We start from the raw sequence: 27,891 nt of genomic DNA, 5'->3' as shown, positions 1-27,891 counted from the left end.
GACTCCACCTACCTTCTCTGTCTCAGTACCCCGATGTCCTACACTAGCCACAGTAAACAATAATAGTAACAACAACAAACAGTTCATAGTGTTTTTAGATAACAAACTTTTACTAAAAGACCAAGTGATTTTTTTCATCACATTTTTGCTCTGCTTATTTTGATATGCTTTACAATATTTATTATTTGGTTCACAACTTTTGTCTTTTTCACAAAATTTTGTCAGAAAAATACATATTCTTCATCTTAGAAAAGCTGTTAGAGTCATAGGTACCACTTACCAAGACCTATGTTCTATTAATAAATGTATTCAAAAGTTCAATGTTTTCACTAAAATAAGCAAATAATTTAAAGCTTTATTGAAAATAATCATTTAAAAAAGTTAAAATAGCCAACAAGCAGTATTGATGTGTCAGGCAGTGTCCTAAGAATTTTATAGGTATTCAGCTCATCCAATTTTTTTAGCTTTTTACTTTATATTGGAGCACACAGTTGATTAACAATATTGTGTTAGTTTCAGGTATACAACAAAGTGATTCAGTTATACCCATACATGTATCTATTCTTTTGCAAATTCTTTGCCCAATTAGGTTGTCATGGATATTGAGCTCATCTCATTTTTCGTAGAAAAATACTGAAAGTCTTGCACTTCCCAGAAGGGACTATATGCTCTCGTCTTTGCACCCTCGATTTTCTTGTCCCAGTACTTAGCCATCCTTCTGACCATTTGATTCACATTTATCCACTATCAACTTGTACCAGGCACTATAGTAAGTGCCAGGGATTCCAATATGAGTGAGACACAGTACCCGTAATGCGGGAGACAGACGCATGGAATTCAGTAAGTGCAGTGATGAGATGAGGTGGGGGCATAGAGAATGAGCCCTCATCCAGCCTGGGCCTGCCCCCCTGCAGCTGGACTTCCACCCTCTCCAGGAAGCCCTCTGGCTTTGCCAGGCTGGGTGGGATCCCTTTTCTGTGCCCCTACCATCCCTTCTCTGCCTGTATCACACACTGACCACCCTGTATGGGCAGTGGCTGCATGGCTGCCCTCTCCAGGGCATAGTGAAGGCAGAGGACAGTCTGGCTCATCACTGACCCAGCACCTAGGACAGTCTAGACACAGGTGCTTGGGATTTGCTGAATGAGAGTGCTTGAGGAATGAAGACGCAAAACAAGGGGCAGCCTCCTCCTGGGTTCTTCTCTAATGCTCTCTCTCCAGAGTCAGGCCTGCTGCCCCTGTTCCGTTCTCCAAGGCTGGTGCAGGCCACTCAGCCCAGAGAGTGTTGCAGAGTTCAGGCTCTGTGGGTAAGGGTGGGGCTGCTCTTTTCATCCCTGGTTCAGGAGCAGCCTGGTTAGAAAAGGCATCCCAGACTGGGCACCCAACATGCCCCCTCACCAGGCTGCAACTCTCTGCCCCTGACTTCTGAGGAAGGAGCAGTATCTTGGGCAGCTCTGGTGTTAGAGGTAAGAGGGAAGAGGCCCTGAAGCAGCCCTTGGGATCCCTGGGTGTCAGGGCTGGGGTGGGGGTGTCTCCAAGAATTCCTTGAGTTCCTAAGCCCCTTTTCAGCCTCTGGGCTATGGGTTCTGTGGCAGCTGTGATGGAGGGCTTTAGGAATAAATGACTAAAGTGGTCTCAAACTAGGGTGCTGCTGCTGCTGCTAAGTCACTTCAGTCGTGTCCAACTCTGTGCAACCCCATAGATGGCAGCCCACCAGGCTCCCCCGTCCCTGGGATTCTCCAGGCAAGAACACTGGAGTGGGTTGCCATTTCCTTCTCTAATGCATGAAAGTGAAAAGTGAAAGTGAAGTCATTCAGTTGTGTCTGACTCTTAGCGACCGAAGCCTACCAGGCTCCTCCATCCGTGGGATTTGCCAGGCAAGAGTACTGGAGTGGGTTGCCAGTGACTTCTCCGTCAAACTAGGGTATTTGAAGAATATCCTAGGAAGCCTTTCAGGGCCTAGTGACAGCTCAGGCTGGTCCTTTGGACCCTCACTGGGTTAACATAGCTCTTTTTCTCCAGAGCTCTGGAGAGGAAGTTGGGGGCCCTCTTAGGGTGGCTGTGAATCTTGGGGCAAAGACCCAAGATAACTTTCAGCCTCAGCCCTCTCTCCCAGGCAGAGTGGCTGGGAAGCTCTGGCCTCCACCCTCTGCTCCTTGCCTCGAAGCCCCTCTTGGCTCATGGTGCCTCTGCAGAGGTGGGGCTGGGGGCAGGGAGCCTTGGGGGCTGACGCTAACAGCTTTGGACAGGGTGGGAATTTCCACTCCTATCTAGTGAGCCATCAACACTGTGTGCCCTGACCTGGGCCTTTGGCCTCTAAAGGGCAGTGGGAAGGCCGGCCCCAGGGCCAATCCCTGGCCATTAATCCCTCCTGCCAGCCTGAATATCCACCCAGCATGGTCAGACAAAGGCCTGCCCAGCCCAGCCACTGTGTTCCTCCCGCCCCAGGGGCTCCACTCAGACGCTGGGCCGCCTGGAATCCAGGCCCATGAGAAAGGGGCTGCCTTCACTGGCCATCTTATGCCCGGATGCTCAGCCGCATCCCGTCCGGCCCAGGGCCTATGAAAAGAGGGCCCAGCCACGCTGAAAACAAGGATTAGCCCTTGGGCCACCCCCTGACACCGGCCTGCTTGGCTCCGGGAAGCAGGCCCAAAGGAGGGGGCCAGGCAGACACAGAGAACTGGAAAAGTCTGGGTTCTCACCCCTTTGGCCCAGCTCCCTGCCCCCACTCTCCCCAAGAGTGGCACAGCCAACCATACATTCAGTATCACTTACTCAACATACACTATATGTCCCAGACTTTACACATGGACTGGAAAATTGATAATACAAGAAAATTTCAGTCTGCCAAGGGAGGTAGTAAGAGTCATTCTCCCACAACCTACTCCCGACCCCCGGAGGCTATGGTAGGGGTCTTTGGAGGGGGGCTTCAGCCCTAAGGGAAGGGGAGACAATGGCTCTGGTTTCCTGCCTGAGAATAGCTGCAGCATTCTGCTGCACCTGGCTGAATACACGCAGGTGCTAAAATCATTTCTGTGGCTCTGCCTCTCTCCTGCCCTTCCTGGTTTAATACCAGAAATGCCAGGTATGTAGTAGAAAATAAATCTCTTATTTAAAAAGTCTACTACCAGGTGCCAGTGTGGGCCAGGCACTTTCATACATGATCTCATTTGAATCTCATAACAACACCGAGCGGGTCTATTGTGGTCCCTCTTTGGCAGGTGAGGAAACTGAGGCTCAAATGAGCAATTGGCCCTGGATTCGGCTCTTGAAGCCAGGCTCTCTGCTGCTGCAGCTGCCCGTCTTGCCTTCCTCTTTGGTGAGCTGTTCACTGTGGCTGCACCATCTTATGCTCCCAAGGCCTGTGCCAGGCAGCAGGATGCAAGGTGGAGAGGGGACCGAGGTGGGGTCTTTTCGTGTGTAAACCAGGCTGATTCTTCACTTGTGGTGGGAGGGTGGTTGTCTCTAGATCTCTCTAGTGTCATCTTCTCCTTCCTCTCTGCTTCTCGGTCCTCTCTGCCTGTCTCTCTCAAAGTGGTTGGTAGTTGTCTGGGTGTCCATCTCTTCACTCTGTCTCCCCTGAGCACTGGCAAAGGACATGGCACAGAAGTGCTCGATCAATGATGTGGGTGAAACGGAGGCCACGAGAACTGAAGGAAGGACGGATTTGGATCCATGTGGAATCGACAGGACTTGCGGATTGCTCAGATATGGGGAGTGATGGGGGAGGGAGGAGCCTGAGATGATGCCCAATATTTCTGATCTGGGTGGTAAGGGGCAAAGGGTCCATTGGCTGAGATTTGGACTGCAGGATGGGGAGGAAGATGGATTTGGGGGTGCCCTGGGTTGAGGGTTATGTTAAATGGACACTTGGATATGCTGACTTGGAGGTCAGGAGAGACAGGCTAGGCACCAATTTTGCAGATGAAGTTGTGAGAGCTGGAAGGACTCTAGAGTTAATTATTTCAATAGTCTCAGCTTTAAAATATCATGGTATGATGGTGTGCTGGTGCACTGAACTCTTGGTTTAATCCCACCTGCCACTTACTAGCTTTGTGAAGTCAGGCAAGTCTTTTAACCTCTCAAAACCTTAGTTTCCTTATCTGCAAAACAGGGATAATTACAGTGCGACCTCACAAGGTATTCACATTTAAGTGAGCTAATGTATGTGTTTACCACATACACAATGCTCAGTAATGGTGGCTGTTATATTATCTGCTGAGATTGGAGCTGGGAGAGTGGGCTGTTGAGCTTTGAGTTTGGAATTTGAAGCCCTAGGCCCTCTGGCTGATGTAGCTAGCTTTGATCATCTGTACCCAGGGGCCCTCCACAGCAGCCAAAACTGGGGAGAGACACCTAGGGCTCCAAATTTAAGGAGGCACTGGCTCTTAAATGCTGACCCTGCACTTGCATCACCCTGAGAGTGAGCACTCCCTTAAATTTGGGCCACTTTCATAGTCTTACCTAGTCTCAGCCCTGCTCCCTTGAACTTGCCTAGCTCTAAGACAGACAAGCCTCTTTAAGACAAGGCTCTTTTATCCCTTAGTTCCCTCCAAGCCATGTCTGGCTTTCCTGTCACTTTGGAAAAGTTTCCTGAAATAGGCTCAGGGTTACATCTCTTTTGAACAGTGTGGTAGGTGGTGGTATTTCCTACAAATAGATTTTAATAAAGAATAAGGGACCTCCTCATCACCACCTTCCCCAATGAGCTGTGAGTCTGGCATTTCTGGAGCTTTCCAGATGGCACTAGTGGTAAAGAACTCACCTGCCAATGCAGGACACACAAGAGACCTGGGTTCAATCACTGGGTCCGGAAGATCCTCTGGAGAAGGGCACGGCAACCAACTCCAGAATTCTTGCCTGGAGAATCCTATGGACAGAGGAGCCTGGTGGGCTACAATCCAAAGGGTCCCAAAGAGTCGGACACAACTGAAGAGACAGCATGCGCACACCCCGCCAGAACATTCCCCAGTGAGACGTGAGTCTGGCATTTTTGGGCCAGTAAGCAGCTCTCTCAGATTTCCAGTCTGTGGAAGCACTTGGGGGGGTCTCTCTTTGAACCAGTAACCGCTTCTTGGAACTTTGGGCTGTGCGTCTGTGTTTTGTGGATCTTCCCAGGGTGCATGACATGAGGGTGTGAAAAAGGGAGCCTTTTTTCCTAGAACAGAAGATGCATGGAGAAGAGGCAGCCAGAAGGCAATTCCAAATTACAGATTTTCTAGGGGGCTCTTGATTTAAAGTAATCAGTTCTCCGGTTCCCAAATCTGCTGGCTGGATCGCTTTTCACAATTTTGTTTTTTCAAAGGTTACTGGCCTGGATGGGGCAAGGTTGTGGGGGAGAGAGCAGAGAGAGGAGACGCTAACCCTGGAGCCAGGAAATATCCTCCCCTGACAAAGCCTGCCTCCTGCTCTTCCCTTCCCCCCAGCCTACCTTTCTCCATTGTCTAATGTCCTGGGGTGGGTCTGACACCTCTTTGACCAGCACAGCATTAGGATGCTGAGGGTTGGCAAGTTGGCTCTGGGCGCTCTCATCTCTGTCCCAGCTGGGATTGGAAGGACGAGGAGGGGTACCAGGAGAGACGGACAGAGGGGACAGGACTTAGCTGAGAGAAGTAGGATGGGCAGGGGGCCCAGAGAGTGCTCTGAATGGATGGATTTGTGATTGGCATTGACCCAAAGCGGTGGAGGTTGAGGGAAGAGTGGAAAGGGAAGGGGGCTGACTGAGACTGGTGTGATGGGCCTGGACCAGGGGCTGACCCAAGGGAGATGGAGAGGGATGAGGCTGGGTCTGGGAAAGACTGACCCAATGGAGATGGAGAGGGATGAGGCTGGGTCTGGGAAAGACTGACCCAAAGGGACGGAGCCAAGGGAGGGGTGAACGGTTGGGGATGGGGGAGAGAACCGTCAACCTTGTAAGAGGATTGGGAAGGCAAATTAGAGGGGGAGGCGCTGGCCAGCGGAGAACATCCGAGCCCTCGCCCCTGGCTGGGGGCACAGAGGGAGGGGGCCGTGTCCATATAAGGCAGGTCAGCGGCCCGGGTATCTCCGAGAACGCGGGCAGCCCGCCGCATTCCCATGACTGGGCGCAGCGACATGGAGCCGCCCGCAGCTTTCTCGGGCTTTCCGGCCCCGCCCTCGGTCGCGCCGTCGGGGCCGCCGCCGTCGCCGCTCCCCGGAGCCGAGCCCGGGCCGGAGCCCGAGGAGGCGGCGGCGGGCCGCGGGGAGCCGGAGCCCGCGCCGGCGCCCGGGCCGGGCCGGCGGCGGCGGCGGCCCCTGCAGCGTGGGAAGCCGCCCTACTCATACATCGCGCTCATCGCCATGGCGCTGGCGCACGCCCCGGGCCGCCGCCTCACGCTGGCCGCCATCTACCGCTTCATCACCGAGCGCTTCGCCTTCTACCGCGACAGCCCGCGCAAGTGGCAGAACAGCATCCGCCACAACCTCACGCTCAACGACTGCTTCGTCAAGGTGCCCCGCGAGCCGGGCAACCCGGGCAAGGGCAACTACTGGACGCTCGACCCGGCGGCCGCCGACATGTTCGACAACGGCAGCTTCCTGCGGCGCCGCAAGCGCTTCAAACGCGCTGAGCTGCCCGTGCTCCCGGCCCCGCCGCCAGCCGCCGGCCCGCCGCCCTTCCCCTACGCGCCCTACGCGCCCGGCCCCGGGCCCGCGCTGCTCGCGCCGCCGCCCCCAGCCGGCCCCGGCTCCGCGCCTCCCGCGCGCCTCTTCAGCGTCGACAGCCTGGTGAGCCTGCCGCCCGAGCTGGCGGGGCTGGGCACCCCCGAGCCGCCCTGCTGCGCGGCCCCCGACGCCGCCTTCTCGCCCTGCACCGCCTCCCCGCCGCTCTACTCACCGCCGCCCGACCGCCTGGGGCTGCCCGCGACGCGCCCCGGCCCCGGGCCGCTGCCAGCCGAGCCGCTGCTGGCCTTGGCAGGGCCGGGAACAGCGCTCGGCCCCCTCGGCCCGGGGGAGGCTTACCTGCGGCCGCCGGGCTACGCGCCTGGGTTGGAGCGCTACCTGTGAGCCCCCTTCCCATCGGCGGGGGGCGGCCCGGGCCCCTCTTCCCGAGGAAGGGGCGCTGCCTGGGAGCCCCAGTCTCTGTCCCCGTGCCTTAGAGCGCACCTCGGAGCTCCCCAGCTCTGCCTCGTGGACTTGAGCACACCTGTTTCACCCGCCGCTGTCCCTCATCCCTGGGGAACCTCGCACCATCTCTCCACTGGACTTAACTCCCCATCCCCCATTCAGAATTGTAAGGCCCGCATTTCTTCTCCCTCCACTGTGAGCCCTCATCTGGGCACGCCCCCGACCTCTGCACTGTTTTGGGTCCCATGTCTGAGGATCTGGAGAACCACCTGTGAGGCCCCACCTCCAATTTCTGGTGAATTTCAAGCCTTTGGAAGTCAGACCTTCGATCTCAAACCACCTCCCAACTGGTCTTTAACCTCCCCTGGGTGTTTTGTTTTGTTTTGTTTTAATAACACATTAGAGGCCAGACTCCTAGGTCTGTGACTCCCTGGCTGTTGTCCCTTCATTCCCCCCACAAGCTTGTCCCCCACTCCCACTTACTTGTCCGCTCTATTTCCTACTGAGAGAGCACACCCCTTTGACACAGACTGGAACCTGGCTGAGCTCCTCCAGACCCCAGGACAGCTCTTCATTTCTGAGACAAGTAACACCTTGACTTCAGGAGGAGTTAGTGGGCTGCCCCATCATCTGAAAAACTTGAGACTTACTAGATTATTATTATTTTTAATTAAAACTAGTTTAATTAAAAAGAAGAAACTTTCCTCTGGGCTTGGTGTGCTGGCTGGTGACTTGGGGGAGTGGTCTGGGGAGACAGTAGGGGAATTCTGTTCAGGATCTTGGGTTGCCCCATAGGGTGAGCCCCTTGTGAGTTACCAGGCAAAAGTTCATGAAGTAGGATTAGGATGTGATTCAGCCATAGCTGTGCTCATAGTAGGCCTGATGAAATGCCATCCATCACCTGCTGCAGAAGCTGGTAGAGATGGGGCATGCAGGTGAGTATATTTGACCAGTGGGTTTGTCTGCTGTGTGGGATTAGTCCTAGCTCCCATAAATAAGGGAGCAATGACTACTTCTCCAAAAAGCACTCACAGAATGTGCCAAGCACTGGGAATATAATCACTAAACTAATGGGCAAGATCCATGCTTTGAGCTTATGAATTAGTGAGGAAGAGACATTATCAATCAGTTCTCGGAGAAATGAGACAAGTACCGTACAGCCTTCCACTCAAACTGTGGTCCAGGTACCTAAGAGCTTGGTAGAAATGCAGAATCTTAACTCAGACCCACTGAATCATCGGTTTCCACAATTTAACAAAATTCCAGGGTGGTTAGCATGCACAGTATTCTGGAGTAAAGGAACCCTGCCAAAGCTGGGGCTCAGTTTAAAAGGCTACTCCCTACTTTAAGGAGTGGGACCAGGCTGCAGAACCATACATGCCCTGCTGAACTTCTGGAGCTGCATTCTGCACCCTATCTTAACTCCCCTGCTGAAATGGGAGCTGGAACAGCAGGGACTTGAGCTGATTCATGAGTGTCCCCAGCACCAAGGACAGGGCAGCACTGAGCATTCAGAAGTTGCAGGAGAGAGAGGGAATTGGCCTTTGACCCTACCCTGCTTCCCGGTGCTGATTCAAACTCTAAGCATCAGGCTTTTCCCAGCTCCTTTGCCCCAGGGCTCTCAGTCTACTGGGGCCTGAATTAGGTGTGGGGAAGGGCGGCGGAGGGGATCAGTGTGTCTGAGCCCAGGGTGAACGTGATTTGCATGTTGGACGTGCCTGATACAAGAGTTTAAAGCTCTTGGGGCAGCAATGGAGGGTGAGCACAGAGTAAGCAGCTCATAGAGGAGAAAGGTTCAAGAAATCCGAGAAGGCAGGGAAGGCCCTCTTTGGGGATAGGGCAGTAGGTATGCAGAGTCTGGTATGAAATGCTCTGGACAGACCCTGCTCCCTCAGCTATTAACCCCTTTGGGCAAGTCAGATTTAATTTGCCTGATGCATAACAGCCCTTCACTTAATATTTGATGACTGACTGAATGAATGAATCCCTAGCGTCTAATATTGTGCCTGACTTACTGAATAATGATTGGGTTGACAGTACTTTGGCACCTTCTTACCCATTCTCACTTGCCGTCCTCGCACTAATCTGCAGTAGAGCTGAAAGACGTGGAGGTGGAGACTAAGTCCCCATTGGTCCAATGAGAAAATCGCCCCTCCCTGCAGCCAAACAGGTAGGGAAGATCCCGCCCTCAGTTCTCTAAGGAGTAGAGCACCGCGGAGATCAAAATGCATACTTGCTTCTGCTCCAAATGGTGTTACAGTCCTCCTGCCTCACAGAACTTCATGATAAAGTCCTTCCAAATCCAAGAAATTTCCACAGACAGGAAGAAGAGGATCCTTCTTACTTGGCTGAAGTCGGGAAGTGCTTCTTGAATTCTGAATTCAAATCTTGTTTGCCATACAAGTCTCTGTCCCTGGGATCTTGAAATAGTGGGGACGAGATGAGAAATGTCTGAATGGAAACACCAGAAAGGTAAATACTGAATTAGAAAGTCAGAAAGATTTTATTTTAAAAATGCTTCTTTAATTTTCCTTTTTCAACATCAGGGAGGGCTGTGTGCCAGACCTTACGCTGGGCTCTGAGACCAGTAAGGATACACACATGAGAGTGTTTATGCCCTTACAGAGTTCATTGTCTGGAAAGAGTTCGTGTCATAGAGCACCCTAAGAATTTTGACACTTTGGGAGGTGTTGAAAAAACAAAGCAAAAGCCCTAATTCAATTCTGTCTTTATAGCACCAAACACTATTTTTTCTAGAAGTGAGATTTCAATATTATTTCCTCTACCCTCTTTTTAGAGCAAATAATTTGAATAATCTTCAGAAATGTTAAGCAAATACTTATTCCTTCATTCTTATAGAAAACTTGATATCATCTTTACTCTGAAGATACATTTTTAACACTTGAGTTTTGTTTTTATTAAATTGAAACAATCATATAACCTAGCAAGTCAAATAGCAATCAAAGACCTTAGGACCTGTGCTTTGTTTCTTAGAAGCATCTATTTTCAGTTCATATTTGTCTCTTTTGGATCTGCTTTCCTATTTCCATGCTTATACTATTCTCTCTTAAAACAGAAATGATTAACTTCCTATTATGATAGATGATCATTTACCTCTAAATCTCTATCTCTTCCCAACTCTACCTGAAATTACCAACGTTTGGTTAAATTAGCTTCTAGGATTTACATTACTTCTTCTTGTCTAGTCACTAAGTTGTGTCATAGCCTATCAGGTTCCACTGTCCATGAGATTCTCCAGGCAAGAATACTGGATTGGGTTGTCATTTCCTTCTTCAGGGTATCTTCCCAACCCAGGGACTGAACCCGCATCTCCTGCATTAGCAGGCAAATCCTTTACCACTGAGTCAACAAGGAAGCCCTTTTACACGACTATTGCCATATAAATTTTGTTCTCCAATAAGTTGCTAGTGTACCATGACTACTCTTCCTTTTTTTTTTTCTTTTGGTGCAACTTTGAATTTTCCTGGAGTTATTGCCTCATTTTTGTTTTCATTTGCTTAGCTTTATACCTGTGGCTAAATCTTCCCATATCTTCCAATAGCATAGTTTTTCATGAATCAAACTTATCAGGAAATCTGTCATCCCTTTTGGTCATGTTTTTCCTTTCCCGGGGGCATCTCTCCCAGAGCCTTCTGTCCTCCAGCTTCAGACTGGGCTGATTGTGCTCCATGTCTGCTGCCCAGATGTGGCCCTGAAATTTCCCTTTACTGTTTTCCTTGGAATTCCCTCCATCTCTATCCTTTGTTGGATCCTGTGCTCCTGGGATTCCAATGTTCCCTTTTGGTTTATTTCTTTGTTTCAGTCGAGGTCAATTTGGGGGAAAATTTTGCATTATCTGAAATTAAGATGATTATTTTAGCATGAGAAGCTAAGTGTGCCCTTTGACAATTAAATGATTGTGTCAAAGCTGTGTTCTGTAGACTTTATTTACGGGTGGTTGAGAACAAGGGGAATGGGAGACTGTTTCTTGGGTTCAGTACACACTTCCCGCCTACCCTACCTATCTACTGGGAAACTTGGGAGGCTCAGTGTTATAGAAATGAAGGATGCTTGTTTGGGTAGGAGAGTTAAGCTAGGGGAATGGTTCTGAGTTCCTTATAGGAATAAGGAGTTACTCATAGGTGAGCTGAGAGGGGTTGCTTCCTGACTTAGGGGGATTTGGAGCCCCCGGAAAGAATGACTTTGGGCCCTCAATGGTGCTGAGCTGCTTAGAGAGCCTGTGGGATTCAGCTCAAGAAAGTGGCCACTGTCACCCTGGCAGGTAGAAAATTGAGTACCTAGGAAAGTGACATCTTTGGCAAGGACACTGGCCAGCATGTCAGTAGAGAAGCTCCTTCAGGTAATCTTCAGGGTTGTGCTTCACCTGGGAAGGCAGAGGAAAAAATGGGCCACATGAGAACCCTCTACTGCTAGGGACTGGCTTGGCTGGTTTTAAGCCCATGGGAAATACCTAGAAGTATGAGGTAGGGGCGGAGAAGGCAACGGCACCCCACTCCAGGACTCTTGCCTGGAAAATCCCATGGGCGGAGGAGCCTGGTGGGCTGCAGTCCATGGGGTCGCTAAGAGTCGGACACGACCGAGCGACTTCACTTTCACTTTTCACTTTCATGCATTGGAGAAGGAAATGGCAACCCACTCCAGTGTTCTTGCCTGGAGAATCCCAGGGATGGGGGAGCCTGGTGGGCTGCTGTCTGTGGGGTTGCACAGAGTCGGACATGACTGAAGTGACGTAGCAGCAGCAGCAGCATGAGGTAGGGGGAGGATTTTGCAGGATATAGGAGGCTAAAGTGGTCTCCTCCTAAAGGAATAAAGCTCTGTGGGCCCCCAGAATTGATTTTAATGTTTTATTATAATGTCATTTAGTACAAGCAGGTGTAAATTCCTCAGACTTGTATCTCTTATATAACTGTAAAACAAAGTATTTTAATAAATGAAATTCAAACAGAGCTACAAAATAAAAATTAAAATTCATTACATTAATCAAATGTAAAAAAAGACATTGTTTTGTTGAAATGAAACACTTGTAGCGTGAATGTGACTGTGATGGCCCACTGTAGGTCTCTGGGTTTGGTGTGCCTTTGAGCCGTGTGATGGCTAAATCCATCCATTATTTTTTTTTCTTCTGAATGAAGTGCAAGCATTCCTTCATGTAGCAGGCCATGTCACCAACAGGCCCAAACACTGCATTTATTTATCAAGCCTATATAATTTTTTACCTTATCTCAAGATTAAAGAACTCCTTGATAATAAATGCAAATGAAGACTCTAAATACCAAGTTTCTGATACCTATGATATCAGGAGGTCATTTAAGTGATCCACAATATGCTTAAATGAATGTGTTTAAGATTACTGTTGAAACAAAAACATAATATTAAAAAATGTTCATAAATTTGTGATTGTATAAGAATATGTTCTTGGACCAGATTTTGAAACAAGCACTTGAAGATTTAAGTCGTTTATCTAAGTAACTCTAAAATTAGAGGAAAACTATAGTTACAGACTATAAAATCATAAAGGTGAGAATAGTACATATTAAAATCCATACAATGCAGTCAAAGGAAAAGTCTGAAAGGAAATTTCATAGCCCGAAATATGCTGTTAGAGGGGAACTGGGGTGGGGTGGGGAGACCAATTAAAAGGCTACTGCAGTATCCAGGCAGGAAAGGATGGTGGCTTGGTGGCAGTAATGGCGGTGGTAGAGAAAAGTAGTACAAAGGTATAGAAACAAGCAGCCATTGGCTAGAACCATCCTATTCCATGGAGGTTACACACTTTCCCATTTAATCACAGCTTCATGCCCATTCCCTGATAGCTCAGCTGGTAAAGAATCTGCCTGCCCCATAGGGGACCCTGTTCGATTCCTGGGTTGGGAAGATCCCCTGGAGAAGGGAAAGGCTACCCACTCCAGTATTCTAGCCTGGAGAATTCCATGGACTGTACAGTCCATGGGGTCACAAAGAGTTGGACACAACTGAGTGACTTTCACTTCACATGCCCACTCTGAAACTTTGAGGGTCAAGGGCATTTGACTAGTAGACAATCTGGTTTCATTTGACTAATTTAAGGAGTAACTAATCTTAATAGGGGCTTCCCTGGTGGCTCTGTGGTTAAAAAAAATCCACCTGCCTAGCAGGAGATGTGGGTTTGACCTGTGGGTTGGGATGATCTCCTGAAGAAGGAAATAGCAACCTACTCCAGTATTCTTGCCTGGGAAAGGACAAGGGAGCCTGGCAGGCTCAAAAAAAGTTGGACACAGCTTAGCGACTAAAACAAACAACAGACGTATTAGTACAGGAGAAAGCAGAAAACATTGCCAGAGACCATTCCCCCACTGCTCCCACCAGAAAACACTCAGGCTAGCCAGTACTACCAGTGAGTTCTTCCAAATCATTAAGGAACCTACTTTTCTAGTTATATAAATTGTTCCAGAACACAAGAAGAATGGAAGTCATCCAATTCTATCTACTCCATGATGTTATCAAAAACTGATAAGCAGTGAACATGCAAACTATAGCCATTCTCACATACGAAAGAAGCAGCAGAGTTCCTTAGTGAAATATCACCAAATTAAAGCCAGTAGTGTATTATAAAAATGCACGATCAAGCAAATACAGTTTATTCCAGGAATGCAGGATGGCATTATTAGAATTCTTTACCATCTGAGCCACCAGGGAAGCCTGTTGGAATTCTTAGCTCCACTTAATAGATGATGAAATTGAGGCTCATAAAGGTTAAGTGACTTACCCAGGTCAAGCTGCAAAGTGACAGACTCAGAACTGGACTCCAGGTCCCCCTGACTCCAAAGTCATTCTCTTCCTCTGAGAGAGGCCAGTGGAGATGGAAACTTGGATGGAAAGCCCCAGACACCAGTAAAATTCCTCAGCTCATCCCAATATCTGTGTCCCCTCAACTCACACCCACAGTGCTGATATTGAAAGCTACTTTCCCAAGCCAAGTGACAGGTTCCGGTTTCCTTTTTCTTTCAGTTTGCCCCTTCCTCCCTCTTGGACGCTTCCTTCTCTCCCCTGGTCTCGCTCATTAACTTTGTGGAGACAAAAGCGCCACCTATTGGCCACCTTGTATGCACCTGATTTGAGCAGCTAATCTGTAGAAGAAAGCTAGGATCCATTTGGATGCCAACTGGGGCTGAGGGTGGCTTCAGATCTCTGAAAGGCACTTGCTCATGAGCAGCCCACAGATTTGTTTTAGAAGAGAAAAACGGGCTGCAGTTTCCACCTCCCCCAGGAAGTCCTCCCAGATCTTCCATTCTCCCCTATTCTTGGCAGCTGCCCTTTTCTATTTAACAAAAGGACTTTTAGTGACTGTGGTCAGAATTTCACCTACTCAGACCTCACTGCCCTCCTCCCCAGTGGCCTTCCCAAAGATGTTCTGGTCTCTAGATTTGGCAAGGCTGGGCACTTGCCACCTCCACCCTGGGTGGGTCTATGTCCTGGGCATCAATCTGTGCAGGGTGATCACTCCTTCTCCCTTCCAGCCCCCAAACCCTGGGCATCACTGGCAGGTGTAGGGACCTCCAGGCCTCCTGCCAGACACTGCCATCTGCCCGTCCGGCCCTCCCCGTTCAGACCCCAATCATGACTCTCTTCTTCTGATCATAAATCATGTTTTAAGATCTGCTCCTCTCTGGCCTTTGATTTCTCATTTCCTTGCCTCTACTCATCCAAATCTGAGTAGCCCCAGCCTTGTGGGAGGAAGTGGACAAGGGAAGATCAAGCAGAGCCCTTTGTGAGAGGCAAGCATGTGATGATGAGAGCCGAACTCCTGGCTGAAACCAAGTCCCTCCACAGCGGGGGAACCTCAGGTCATCCCAGACTCATGACATCAGCTCATGCGGCAGACGGCACCATGCCAGACTGACCTGGGCTGGGAAGAGCAAGAACCTGGGTAAGGTCAGGCTCTACAGAAACATGATAATTATTATTGCTGTGAATGTCAATTGCTCACATTTGGAGTTATAGACAGGGCACAATACTGTAGTTAAGAGCCCTGATTCTGGATCCAGACTGCCCAGAAGAGAAGATGCACTTCTCACATGTCGGATAAGGAAACTGAGGATGGGAGTTCAGAGGTGTATCTGAGGTGACACAGAAAGGGAGGGGAAGGTCTGGGAGTAGATCCCAGGCCTCAGGTACAACTGCTCCTCTCCAGTCTCATGAACAACCAGGGGAGGTACATTCTCTTGGCAGGTTGGAGCAGGCATGCTCAAAAATGTCAAGGTTGAAGAGGAGAGCAGGAAGCCTCACCAAGACCTCTTGACTCCTGCTGCTGCTGCTGCTGCTGCGTCTTGACTCCTAGTTGGCTCTAACTGGAGTACTAAGTTTCATAAATCCCTGAGAGGTAGTGCCAGGAAATTTCCTTGGTCTCTGTGTCCAACCTAGCTACCTGGATACTTTACAAATGAGAAAACTGAGGCTTAGAGTGATTATTTGTCTGAGACCAGTAAGTGGTGACAGCATAATTAAAACTCAGCTCTAAGAACTGTACTCTTTCTGCTGTACCTGGATGGCTTTAAGATTCCTGCCCAGTGATTATCCAGCCTCTACTTATGCATTTCCAGTGATGGGGAGCTCACTACCATCAAAGTAGCAGATCGAATCTCTGAAGGACAGCCATGATGGAATTTCTCCCTTCTATGGAGTCACGGAAATTGAGTCTCTTTATAACCTTCAGATCCCCTTTTGCCTTGGTCTTTGTGTTCCAGGTCAGCCCTTCAGAGATCCGGAGATGGCGGCTATGTTAACCCTGAGTCTTTTATTCTCCAGGCTAACACCTCCCAAACCAGGTTTCATGTCTTTGAGACATTCCCCCATCCCTCCCTGTATTAATTAGGGTTAAGTTCAACTGTGAGCAACTGATTCCCTCCTCCCCAACCTTACATACCAAAGAAAATTCCACAACAGTGGCTTAACCAAGATTGAAGTTTATTTCTTTTTCACGTAAAAGTCTGTGCAGGCAGTTCAGAGTGGCATGGCACCTCAGTGGTCTCAGTAACCCAGGATCCTTCTCTGCTGTGGTGCTGCTGCTTGTGAAAAATTTGACTCAACCTACTAAGCAGAAAGGGGAATATCTTTAGAATATCTGTGAAGTCTAAGGGTTCTAGTTTCAGGCAGAGGAGGAGGACTCAACATTGTCACTAAGCTCTGGCTCCTTGGGGTGTTTTCATCTGTGGATGGACTTTGATATTAAACAGCACTCTCCACACGACAGGAAGGATGGTTGCTGGCAGCTGCGTGCTCATCTTCTGATCCAAAAGGAGAACCCCCAAGAGTTCCATGTCCATGTATCCCAGAGCCCAGAGTCTTTATATCCTGGCATCTCAGACTTCATGTATTGAATCTCGTAGGAGTGATTAGCTTGACTTAGGTCCCACCTAGGCCTATCACCTTGGGCTTGCAATGCTGTGTTTGATCCAGCCAGGTTGCCTGTCTGCTCCTGGAGGCAAGTGTGAGGAGGAAAGAGACTGAACAGCCCCATCAGGAGCACCACATGGAATACAGGAGATCTTACCCAACAGAGAGGTGGGACATCTCAAAACTGAACATATTCAGCTCACCATGCTAAGAAGATTGAATTTTGTCTCATAGGCAATGGAGAGTCCCTAGGAGATTCTGGCAAAGTGTGGCTGGTTTGATTGATCAGAACCATTTTAAAGGAAAGAAACTGAGGTAGAGAGCATGAGAGAGAAATCCAATGGCTTCAGGGACCAGGGAAAAACTCCCCCTGATGGGGATACACATTCTCCTTCCTTCAGGGAAGGGGACTGATGGGGGAGAAACAATGTCGTAAGAGAACACATATCTCTAGTGATGGTGTAAGCTAGATACAACTTTGTCTAGAGTCCCAGAGTGAGAAGTGTGTCATATGATTCATTCATTTATTCATTCATATATCCACATATCTAACATTATCTGAGTATCTGTGTTGGATTTTATGCCTGGCAGGAGGTAGTGTTTAATAATGATGATGATGGTGATAAGAAATAGTTGTTGAGCTTCTCTGAAAGTTTCAGGCACTGGGCTAAGTGCCTTATTTCATTTAATTCCCACAACTATTCAATGAGGTAGGTACAATTATTATCGCTATTTTGTAGAGGAGAAAAGATGAGGATGAAGACAATGTAATTTCTGTTCTCAAGGAGTACACAGTCTAGCGAGGGCAACAGACTAGAAAACAAATTGTGACGAGAGGGAATTAGCATTTTGGAAACAGAGGCAGGAGCTCTGCACAGCCTGGCCAGTGTGGGGTGTTATGGGGAGGGGAAGCAACTCAGAAATCTTGACATTTGAAATGGATGGATTAGGAGGAGTGAGCTGTGTGCAAGGTGAAGATGTGAGAAAGGGCAAATCAGTGCCAAAGCTGGAGATGAGGCTGGACAAGCAGGCAGGGACCAGGCTGCCTGGTAGCCTTTGCAGAGAAGCACATGATGTCCAGAAGGAGAGCATCCCTGAGGAGGCCTCAGGCTGCCAGGCAGGTATCACAAGAGCCTCCTACAAATTACATGCCAATCACCCTCCCAGCTTCTCCCTTAACCTTCTAACTGCAAGCACCAGAAGGCCTTCTCTGGCTGACCTCAGATCTCAGCAGCACCCTCTGGGTATTTATTACCAGCCCCTTTCTCCCTTTCCAGGTTAGAGGAGAGGGTGGTATTTGCCTGAATTGAAGTGTTTTCAGCCTCCAACAGACCTGCCTGCTGATGTAAGGACGCTTGGCCAACCCCTGAAATTTGGAGCCCTTCAAAGTAGCTTGATCTGGGCTGGAGTCAGGGGAAAGAAGAGTTTGATCTTCCAGGGCAACTTTGCCCTCCCTGCCCTCCTTACTGCCCCATCCTGGAACAGGCCTGGAACAGCCCCCCGCCCCAACCCCCACCTCTACACACGTACACACAAGCTCCTTCTGGCATTTCCTGTTCCTATTCAGGTGAAATGGAGAGGGCTCTGGGCTGGGACCTGGGATCTAGTTCCACTTTTGCTGTGTGACCTTGGGCAAGTCAGCCCTCTTTCTGACTTGGAAATGGGTCTCAATTTCCTCATCTAAGAAACGAACTTTGAAATCGACAATCCAATTTTGGGATACATGATTTCATTCTTTATTTACTGATGGTGAAGGGGGAGGAAGGAAAACAGCACATTCAGCATGGAATGCAAAGGGTGGGTGGAGTGGATGGACTAATGACCCTTTCTTTGGAGAAAGATTAGTTGCCTAGTGCGGTAGAGCGCTAGAGTCGAGGGTTTCAGGCTTTAGGTTCTTGGGAGATCGGAGCAGGAAGAGGGAAAGATGAGTTGGGCTCTCAAGAAGGCAGGATTTGAGCCAGGATGTGAAGCTTGGGTACAAGCTGTGAAAGGAAACAAGCATGTGCAAAGAGGAGTCCAGAGGTTATAAGCTTCTGAATGATTTTGCCAACAGGGGTGGGGAAGGGGCGCTTTGATCCCAGACCTGGTCGTCCAGTCCCTGCCTCGTTGTGTGTCTGCGCGGCTCCTCCAGAGGTCGCTGTTTCCCTGAAATCCGTCCCCAGCTCCAGCGCGGCAGAGCCGGGACTCTGGCTGGTCCCCTATAGCTTGGCTTCCGCGACTCCACAGCAGCTCCAAAGGACTCAGGTCCAGCAATATTTACTCGCCCCGGCTAGGACTTACGGCATGATCAGTGACCCTGCCTGAGGCTCCGAAAGGCTAAACGTGACGGCGCGTGTGCGCGTCCGTGCGTATAGGGTAGGGGATCTCATTCGGACGGCTCCGCACCCGCCCCTCCCTCTCCACCCGTTTGGGGCTGCGGAAAGCCGTCCGGTTCCCGCGGCACTGCGGTCCTCGCCAGCCGCGAGGACTTCATAGGAAGGAGGTGGCCGCTGCAATCCTCCTGGCTCTCCGCACGAGGCCGCTGGCCCCTCCTCTCCTCGCCACGGTGCAAGCCCCCTGCCCAGGCTCGCACCCTCACATCCTCTTTCCCTGGAGGGTCACGCCGAGGCCCGGAGTGGGTCTGCAGCTCGAGACCAGGTCGCACCCCTTCGGGCCCCGAGGTGGAGCTGTGGACCAGGCTGGCGATTGTTCCAGGGCTGTCCCCGGCCCAGATGTGCGGTCGGGAAGGGGAGAACTCGGCACCGGCGCCGGCCTCTCAGAGACGTACTTGAGCACACAAAGCCACCGTCGCCCGGAGGAGCAGACACACGCACGCGGACCCAGGACGCACTCCGCAAGGCACTCTGACCTGATGCCCAGGCCTCCACACACCTGGAAGCGTCTCCAACTCCCCAGGCCCTGCGGCATATCTCCCAAGTGTGTGCGGCTGGTCCTTCCTGGTCGCTGCGAAGCCGGCTTTTCTGATCCGGCGGCTGGTCTGGGACCCGCGCTGTTTTTTCACCCTCTCCAGAGCCCGCAACCCTCTTCCCGCGAACGAATCGGAGTGCACAGGCTCCGCGGCGCCCAGGGCTGGGTCCAGAGGGTGCTCCCGCGAGCCCCCATCACGCAGCCGGGGGACGGTGGCCGTGCACAATGGAAGGAGCGAAAGTCATTTCCTCCTAGAGGCGGAGGATTCCCAAGGTGTGGGGGACCGCAGAGGCACCGACCCCTGAGCCGGTGCAGAGCTAGCTAGCCTGGGAGTGAAAGAGCTCATGCCGCCCGAGGCCCTGCCACTTCTGGGCTCGCAGAGAGGCCGGCCTCTCCCTGAACTCCTGTGTGTGTGGAGCCCCGCCGCCTGCAGCTCGCCCCTGCAGGTCACACGATCTGGAGTCTCCCGCCTCCCACTAAGGGCCAAGACAGCCGACCGCCTTTGAGCAGGCGATGATCTGGAAGAGAAAGGGGAGATGGACCCGCTGCAGCCCAACCGCCGTCTTGCTCCAGAGCTGCGGCCCCAGGGAGGGACCAAAAGAGCGGGTGGCTGCGCGGTAGCTTGGCTAGGTTTGTGAGTAAAATCAGAGAAGCGTGCAAGCGTGGGGTCCCCTGCCTGGCTCAGGCGGCGCTTTGCAGCGGGTCTGCATGGAGGGGCGGACCTCCGTGCTCACAGCACGCCAACCGTGGGAAGGCCGCGGGAGAGCTCTGCGCCGCTCCTGGCCGGTTTCGTGATGACAATTATATTCTCACAATCATCCGAATCTCTCCTTCCCCTCTAGCCGAGAAGAGCACGTCTACAGGGGCCAGAAGAAGGGCAGGGAGGAGCCATAAGGGGAGGGACGCTATTGATAGCTGCACAGCGCAACAAACAAGCAACAACCTCCTGTCGGTGCTCCGAACATTTCCGAGTGGAAAATTCCCTGGATCAGCGCCCGCCACCCCCGCCCCGACGCTTTCTCTCAATCCTTTCTGGGCTGCTCGAGAAAGGTGGCTAAATAATGAGATGGAGGAAAGAGGCTGAGAACTACCAGTGACACTGTAACCAAGACCCACACAATCTGTCGCCTCCTGCTTCTTGGAGGCTGCAGGCATGGGTGCTGAAAGCCTAGACTTTTGTCAGCACCCAGGTTTTCGAGGCGAGGAGTGACAGACACACCCAAGGACGCACACACGACCCACAGACGTCGAAGACGCAGAGCCTGCAGGCAGGAAAAGCTGGAGAGAAGGGCAGGAAACGAAACGAATCCCGAATATTGGGTCGCCATTCTCCCAGCCCCAGGGCGCCTATTCCTGGCATTGTTCAAAACAAATTTGGCCAGAGCTTTGGGAGGAGTGAGAAGCTCCCAGAAATATCTCCCCAGGCAAGCGTTGAGCTTGGGTCAGGTGTTAAGAAGCGTTATTTGAATAAATAGAGGAGTTCTAGTCTGGGAGCCTGGACACCTGGGCCCAACCCAACGGAGGGGCCCTTCAAAAAGCCTAGCAAGTCACATGATCTCCTTGCACTGTTTCCACTCTTATAACTGTGTGTTCTGAAGAATCTGGAGGATTTTTTAAGAATCACCTTGCAAAACAGAGTTGGGGGAGGGGCATGTCTTCTTTCCTTGACCTGAGTCTCAGCAGAATGGAGGGTGAAACAGGGCCAGGCAGAGGTGTGGGCTGGTGGCTGCAGCTGCTCTGTAGAGAGGTAAAGTCTTGACTGGAGCCTGAAACGCCTCAGTCAGTTTTACCCTGAACTTGGGCAGGGGGCTGGAGTGAGGGGAACCAGGAGAGAGTTCTGGCAAAGAAAGAAGCTACTGATTCATATTTGCCATTTTAGAAATAAGGACATTTAGAAAGTGAGATGGAGAAGGATGTTGCAGCTGTTGTTTTTCCATTTACTTAGACATTACCAGAGCTCAGCTGGGTTGGAGCTGCTGTGTATGTGGTGGATGGTATGGGGTGTCTGTGAGTGTCAGTGAGAGGTCCCTGTAGTAATGAGCAAGCTTGAAGATTGCATAGGTTTGCCAGATAAAATAAACCTGGTAAATCTAGCAACCCTGGGTATGTGAGTTCATCTGGACTCATGCAAATACTTGTCCCCAAGGCCTTTATTTGCTTCCTGGGGGGCCACAACACCTATGAAATTCTGATTCCAGGGCCACTAGTCTCTGTCCAATTTCTTGATTATGGTTTGAGGACTGGAGCACTTCTCTTTTCCCAAGGACAGTCTTTGTTGCGGACCCAGCACACTAGGTGGTTCCCCTTGGTCTGAAGTCCCAGATGGGGGTGACTGGCAGACTTGCTCTCACAGGATATGAGCAACCAGAGCTGCCTTCCACTCTCTTCTGCTCTTAGCTGAATCACTGGGGAGGATGGAGAACTCTTATCATGAGGATTCCATGACAAGGGTTGCACCCAGCCATGCTTTTTCACATTGTAGGAGACTGAGTCCCACTGCCCCCGGGGCGTCTGTTGTCCCACCTGTGGAATACACTAGAACAGAGACTGCTGTTGGGTGAAAGATTTCATCCACTCTCACATGACCCTGCTGAGATATAGCCTGCAGGGTGGATAAATCCCTTCTACTCTGCCCCCAGTACTATCTACAGAAAACCTAGTTCAGTAGGGTCACTGGAAAGGACTATTAATAGATAGCAGCCGTGTAACCCAGCTCAGGGCTAGAAGGGGGTATGGGATCCAGATGGGAGACTACACTGCTCCAAACCCCTTTCTCCCCAGGAGTCTGCAAAGTGCCTTCAAGATCCTCCTTTGTATCTAGCCTAGAGTGATGTGGCTTTTACATATTAGTCAGGAGGTGGATGTTTTTAACCTCATTTTTACAGAGGAAGAAACACAAAATACAAAGAGCAGGTAAGGAGTGAAGCCAGCACTGGGATCCCAGCAGGCTGGCTCCAGGGTCTTTGCTCTTAACTACTGTTTAGAGCAGGAAACTGAGGCGGCGGTAGGGGTGGAGAATCACTAGCTGACAGTCCTACAGTCTGAGACAGCTGAGCGCAGCTGGGCTCGCGGCCTGCATGCCTGAGCTTTGACCACTGTGGGGCGCTGTCGGGGCAGCAGCCGGTCCACGGCTCTGTACTTGGTCACGTCCAGTGCCCATCTCCCCTGTCACTCCCAGAGGCTGAGACGGCCCCAGTCTGAATTGGGAGTTACTGGTTGCTGGAGGGAGGCCAGGAGAGAAGTCCTTACGGTATGGCCAGGAACCCAGCTGATGAGAAAAAGAGCACGGAACCAACACTGTGTGCATAGGATTGTGAAAGCTGAAAGCAACACTGGCTTGCGGTTGAGGTCAGGGTTCATTGACAGAGGTCTCTGTGCTGCCTGTCGGTAGAGCCTCCAATTCCGGCGAGAGAAGGGGGAAGGGAGAAGGAACGTAGGTGGCTCTGTAGTGAGACTGGGTGTGGGAGAAACAGGGAAATTGCGTAAGAGATTCTCAGACCGACGAAGAGAAATCCAGATAAATGCAGGGTTTCCACAGAAAACAGAGGCAGAGATTCACCGAGAGCTAGAGAAACACAGTCACGGAGCTTGAGTGAGACAAACGGGTACCAACACAGAAAAAGATCGGATACAGGCAAACTCAGCGATGGGCCGGTCCGCGCTCTCGAAAGACGAACGAAGCGCCCCAGAAAAGCTTTCGGAAAGCGGGCAACCAGCACGCGACGCGCTCCCTGGGGAGCTACACTGCCCGCACACAGTCCCCCATTTGGAGTCCCGCGGTGTGGCAAGGGGTCCCTTGTGGCGGGGTCCAGGCCTTGGAGGGGAAGACAGGGGTGCAGCCAGAATCGCTCACCTCTCCGAGGCCCGAGGCTCAGAACGCCAGCTTTGCTCCTTGCGATCACTTAAGTGCGTCTCGCCTTGGGCCGGAAGCCGCTCGGGTTCCTTCGGGTCCCGCTCCGGCGGCGTTGGTCCCGGCGTCTCAGGCTCCGCTGGTGCGGCTCCAACTGCGCGTCGGCCTCGGTGGCCCGGGCGCTGCTTTGGGGAGATGACGGATGGGGGACTATCGCTGCTGCTCCCAGCTCCAGCTGGCACCCGCGTGAACCCTTACCATCCAGGGCTGAGCGCACTGAAGGCAGCGGCTCCAGAGAGCGAGCGTTTGCGGGATCTGCGGGCAAGAGGAGGATCTACCTCCGGCCACCCGAGCAGCGCTCCCGCGGCGGCGGCTGTTTGTTCCCGCCGGGCCCCTCCGCCGAGGCACTCTGCCCGCCCCCGCCAGCCCCACCCCGCTCGGGGAGCTCCGCCCCGGACTCGGCGCTCTTCCGCCTTAAGCTGCCGCCAAGCGGGAGGGACTAATCCCCCGACCTCTCCAGCCCGGGGCGGGGGAGGGGGGGCTGGGGGCCAAGACCGGCAGAGTAAGGGGGGGCGCCTCAGCGCCTTCCGCCCGCGCCCTGGGCGCTGCCCCTGGCTCGGGCTCCCGGGGCAGCGGAGAGACCCGTCGCCAGTAGGATACTCAACGAGAGATGAGAGCGGCAGAGTGAACCACGAGGGGGCGCTGCAGAGCTGGGGGACACCCCTCCCCGCCAGTCCTCAGTCCCCCGCCCCCTCCCCGCCCGCGCGCAAAACACACTCGCCCCAGAGGCAGCGCGGCGGAGCCCGAGCCGCGGCCGGAGCGGAGCCGGAGAGCGGCGGTGGCGGCGGCGGCACCATGACCCTGGGCAGCTGCTGCTGCGAGATCATGTCCTCCGAGAGCTCCCCGGCCGCGCTGTCCGAGGCCGACGCAGATATAGACGTGGTGGGCGGCGGCGGCGGCAGCAGCGGTGGGGGGGAGCTCCCTGCCCGCTCTGGGCCCCGCGCCCCCCGGGACGTGCTCCCCCACGGCCCCGAGCTTCCCCCGGAGGAAGCCGCGGGGGAAGCCGTGGAGGACGAGGAGGAGTCCGGTGGCTGCTCGGACGGCGAGCCCCGCGCTCTAGCGCCCCGAGGGGCGGCGGCCGCAGCGGGAAGCCCCGGGCCAGTCTCGGCGGCGGCCCGGGGCGCGGCGGGGCCCGGGCCAGGACCGCCGTCGGGGGGCGCGGCAACTCGGAGCCCCCTGGTGAAGCCGCCCTACTCGTACATCGCGCTCATCACCATGGCCATCCTGCAGAGCCCCAAGAAGCGCCTAACGCTGAGCGAGATCTGCGAGTTCATCAGCGGCCGCTTCCCTTACTACCGGGAGAAGTTCCCCGCCTGGCAGAACAGCATCCGCCACAACCTCTCGCTCAACGACTGCTTCGTCAAGATCCCCCGCGAGCCGGGCAACCCGGGCAAAGGCAACTACTGGACGCTCGACCCGGAGTCGGCCGACATGTTCGACAACGGCAGCTTCCTGCGGCGCCGCAAGCGCTTCAAGCGGCAGCCGCTGCCGCCGCCGCATCCACACACGCACCCGCACCCCGAGCTGCTGTTGCGCGGCGGGGCTGCAGCGGCGGGGGACCCCGGCGCCTTCCTGCCGGGCTTCGCGGCTTACGGCGCCTATGGCTACGGCTACGGGCTGGCGCTCCCGGCCTACAGCGCACCCCCGCCGGGCCCAGCCCCGCACCCGCATCCACACCCGCACGCCTTTGCTTTCGCCGCCGCCGCCGCCCCTTGCCAGCTGTCGGTACCCCCGGGCCGTGCCGCGGCGCCTCCACCCGGACCTCCGACGGCCTCGGTGTTCGCGAGCGCAGCCTCGGGTCCGGCCCCTGCGCCTGCTCCGAGCGCAGGGTCGGGCCCGGGCCCCTCGGGCCTGCCAGCCTTCCTGGGCGCGGAGCTTGGCTGTGCCAAAGCCTTCTACCCCGCGTCTCTGAGCCCTCCCGCAGCAGGCACTGCACTCCTGCGCCCAGGCCTCAAGACGGACGCGGGCGGAGGGGGCGCCGGGGCTGGGCAGAGGCCTTCCTTCTCTATAGACCACATTATGGGCCACGGTGGCGGCGGGGCAGCACCCCCGGGCGCCGGCGAGGGCTCCCCGGGGTCGCCGTTCTCGGCGGCGGCGGGTCCTGGGGGTCAGGCCCAGGTCTTGGCCATGCTGACTGCCCCGGCCCTGGCTCCAGTGGCCGGCCACGTTCGCCTCTCGCACCACGGGGACGCTCTCCTGTCCTCAGGGCCCCCGTTTGCCGGCAAAGTCGCAGGCCTCAGTGGCTGCCACTTCTGACCGTGTCGGGATCCGGGCCACTTTGAGCCCTCACTCCTCAGTCTCTCCTGGAGCTCCTGCGGTCCCAGCGGAACTCAGGGAGTCTATTTATGAAGAGTCTCCAGACCTTGGGCCGGCGCCCGTGGTTCCACGCTCGGAATCTCTCCGACAGTTGGGACGAAGCGGGCTTCATCGCTCAGGAAGAGGCCCGGGTCTACGCGACGAGGTCGCTAGCCGTGATCCCATTTCACTTTGAGCAGTAAAAGGGGGAGGGGATGTCTTCGCTTTTCCCCAGTCTCTGCGTCTCTCGGCAGCCCCGGAAGAATGTTTTCCCGGAGAGGTGCCTGCCCAGGCCCGGGCAGATCCCGCCAGAAACACCAACTGCGCAGAGGGGTCTCCCCTTCTGCTTCTCCCTCACTCCTTCCCCAGCTTTGAGGCCCTGATTGTTCAATATTATAATTTAAAGACATTTATTATCTACTTTGTGCTTAAAAGGAAAATGCAACTCCCCCCCCCCCCTCGCTATTTGCCAAAGCAGTTCGTTCTCTCTCGGAAGCCTACTGCAGTGTCTACACAGGCGAAGGTGAACGGAGAGGTGAAGCGAGGGTCTCCACAATGCCTGGGCAATCCCGAGATCCCACTCCATTAAGGAAAATCCTCCCTCTTTTGCGTCGGGGGCGCTTTGGAAGGAACTTTACCCCTTTCCCTTGGCCGGCTGGGTCCAGCCATCCAGGGCCAGCAGCCCTCTCTGCGGTCTGCTCTGTCCCAGGCCCTGGGATATTTATTGTAGCTAAAGGCAATGAGGTTGGGGTGGGAGAGGAGGGTCTGGGTCAGGGACCGGAGAGGTGGGGGTGGGGTGGGCCAGGGCACATCCTGTGGCAGGGGTCCTGTAACCATGTGTAAATATCTGTATCGCAGGCTGCTATCTGCGTTCTCTGTCCACTGGGTGTGCATTGATTTAGACTTCTGCAATTGGGGAGACTCTGTGAAATCGTCTGATGGTTTGTGTGGAAGAAAAGAAAACCTGTCTCCCCCCACTCCCCATCAGTGTCAATTGAATAAATGTACGTGAACTCCAGCAGTCACCAGCTCTGTCTGCTTGCCTGCACTCCCCATTCCCAGTCCGGGGTCTCACAGACTCCTAGGCAGAGTGAAGTGAGGAAGGGCCCTGATCAGGCCAGGCCGGCAGAGGAGGGCTTGGGTTTGTCAGATACAGGGGACACTGGCCTTGGCCTTCGGCTGTTAATAAGGCCAGGATTCTGGGGTGCCTGTGACCCCTCCAGCACTTTCATTTTCGCTCTGGTCCTCGAAGGTTTCTGCCTGGGGTGTCTGCAGAGAGGTTTTATTTCAAATGTACCTGGGGGATTCTCATCTCTTTTTAGTTCAGACTTAGCAAGGCCTGGGCAGATCTGGGTGCCTCAGGCTCATGGACAAATATACCCATTAAGTACAATGTGAGTGAAAGTGTTTACTGATGCATATTCTGTAAGCCTTTCTGTGCTTCTGGACATGGGGGCTTTTATGGAGCTTGTGTTCATGTTTGTCTGGGTTGTCATGTAGCCTTGCTTTTTGTCCTTTATTGGGGGGAGGGTGTCAGTTGTATTTCAGGACATCTGTGTTTTTATTTCCGTGTGTATCTGTGACCATGTCTCTGTGTTTTCGATTCTCTGTCACCATCTCTTTCTGTGTCCCTAAGAGGGGAGAGGTCTCTCTCTGGCCATTGTAGGGCATTCTTTGCGTCCCCCCTTGGACACCCCCCCCCACACACACACACATGGAATAATCATAGTGAAAGGCCTGAATTGGAAACTGTGAAACCCCTTTCTCCTCCAGCCAGAGAAACTTGAGGGAGGGCAGTATGAACTAAAGGAGAGGATCGGTGAGGCCTCATTCTACTAAGGTAAACTTCCCCAGTCCTTGAGCCTTGCTCAGAACCTACTGCCTGAATGCAAAGCCATTGGGCTGGCTGGAGTCTTCCATGAGCCCTGAGTCTGGACTCCCAGAGGCCAGACTTGGAAGTGTGTTGGATGAGAGGTGCTTGGGGTGAAACAAAGATGGTTACTTAGCTCTTTTCTCTGAACATTCAACTAAGGTCATAGGAGAAAAAAGAGAAATATGGAGGTGCAGTAAGAAGCAGTTCAGCCTTTAGAGAAAATAGACACATGCTGGGGGTGACACGTCTCTTGGGAGACAAGTGACAGAGAAGGAAGAAGGAAAGGTCAGAAATCAAATGTAGTGAGCTTGAGAGGGGCAGACAAGGAAAAAGCCTTACAGGCTGCTTTAGGCAAATCTTGGGCGTCAGAAGCAGTAGGAAAGAAGGAAGAAGTAGAGGAGACAGTACCCTGTATGAAGAGGATCAGAAT

At 52.9% G+C, this 27,891-nt stretch overlaps 2 protein-coding genes and 1 long non-coding RNA gene across 4 annotated transcripts; 2 read left to right on the top strand and 1 right to left on the bottom strand.

Annotated features, from left to right (window-relative positions):
* Window positions 1-124: 124 nt before the first annotated feature.
* On the bottom strand, window positions 125-24,034 carry LOC138987252 (uncharacterized). Of its 2 annotated transcripts, XR_011463724.1 has the most exons (5): window positions 23,237-24,034; window positions 11,382-11,467; window positions 9,317-9,534; window positions 4,766-4,870; window positions 125-3,586 (listed from the first exon to the last, which is right to left on the bottom strand). It is a non-coding gene; the product is annotated as an uncharacterized lncRNA (long non-coding RNA). The 2 variants fall into 2 exon arrangements; XR_011463723.1 differs by having other exon boundaries at window positions 125-4,870; window positions 23,237-24,030.
* FOXE3 (forkhead box E3) lies at window positions 5,776-7,306 on the top strand. The gene has a single exon (XM_070368098.1). The coding sequence runs from the start codon at window positions 6,076-6,078 to the stop codon at window positions 7,021-7,023; it is 948 nt and encodes a 315-aa protein (XP_070224199.1). The 5' UTR covers window positions 5,776-6,075; the 3' UTR covers window positions 7,024-7,306.
* A 54-nt stretch (window positions 24,035-24,088) lies between the features above and the next one.
* Window positions 24,089-26,595, top strand: FOXD2 (forkhead box D2). Its single transcript, XM_070368097.1, has one exon. The coding sequence runs from the start codon at window positions 24,089-24,091 to the stop codon at window positions 25,547-25,549; it is 1,461 nt and encodes a 486-aa protein (XP_070224198.1). The 3' UTR covers window positions 25,550-26,595.
* The last annotated feature ends 1,296 nt before the right edge of the window (window positions 26,596-27,891 follow it).

This window comes from Bos mutus, chromosome 3, assembly GCF_027580195.1.
Source record: "Bos mutus isolate GX-2022 chromosome 3, NWIPB_WYAK_1.1, whole genome shotgun sequence".
NCBI classification, from domain to species: domain Eukaryota; kingdom Metazoa; phylum Chordata; class Mammalia; order Artiodactyla; family Bovidae; genus Bos; species Bos mutus.
This window is presented reverse-complemented; position numbering and strand designations above follow the sequence as displayed.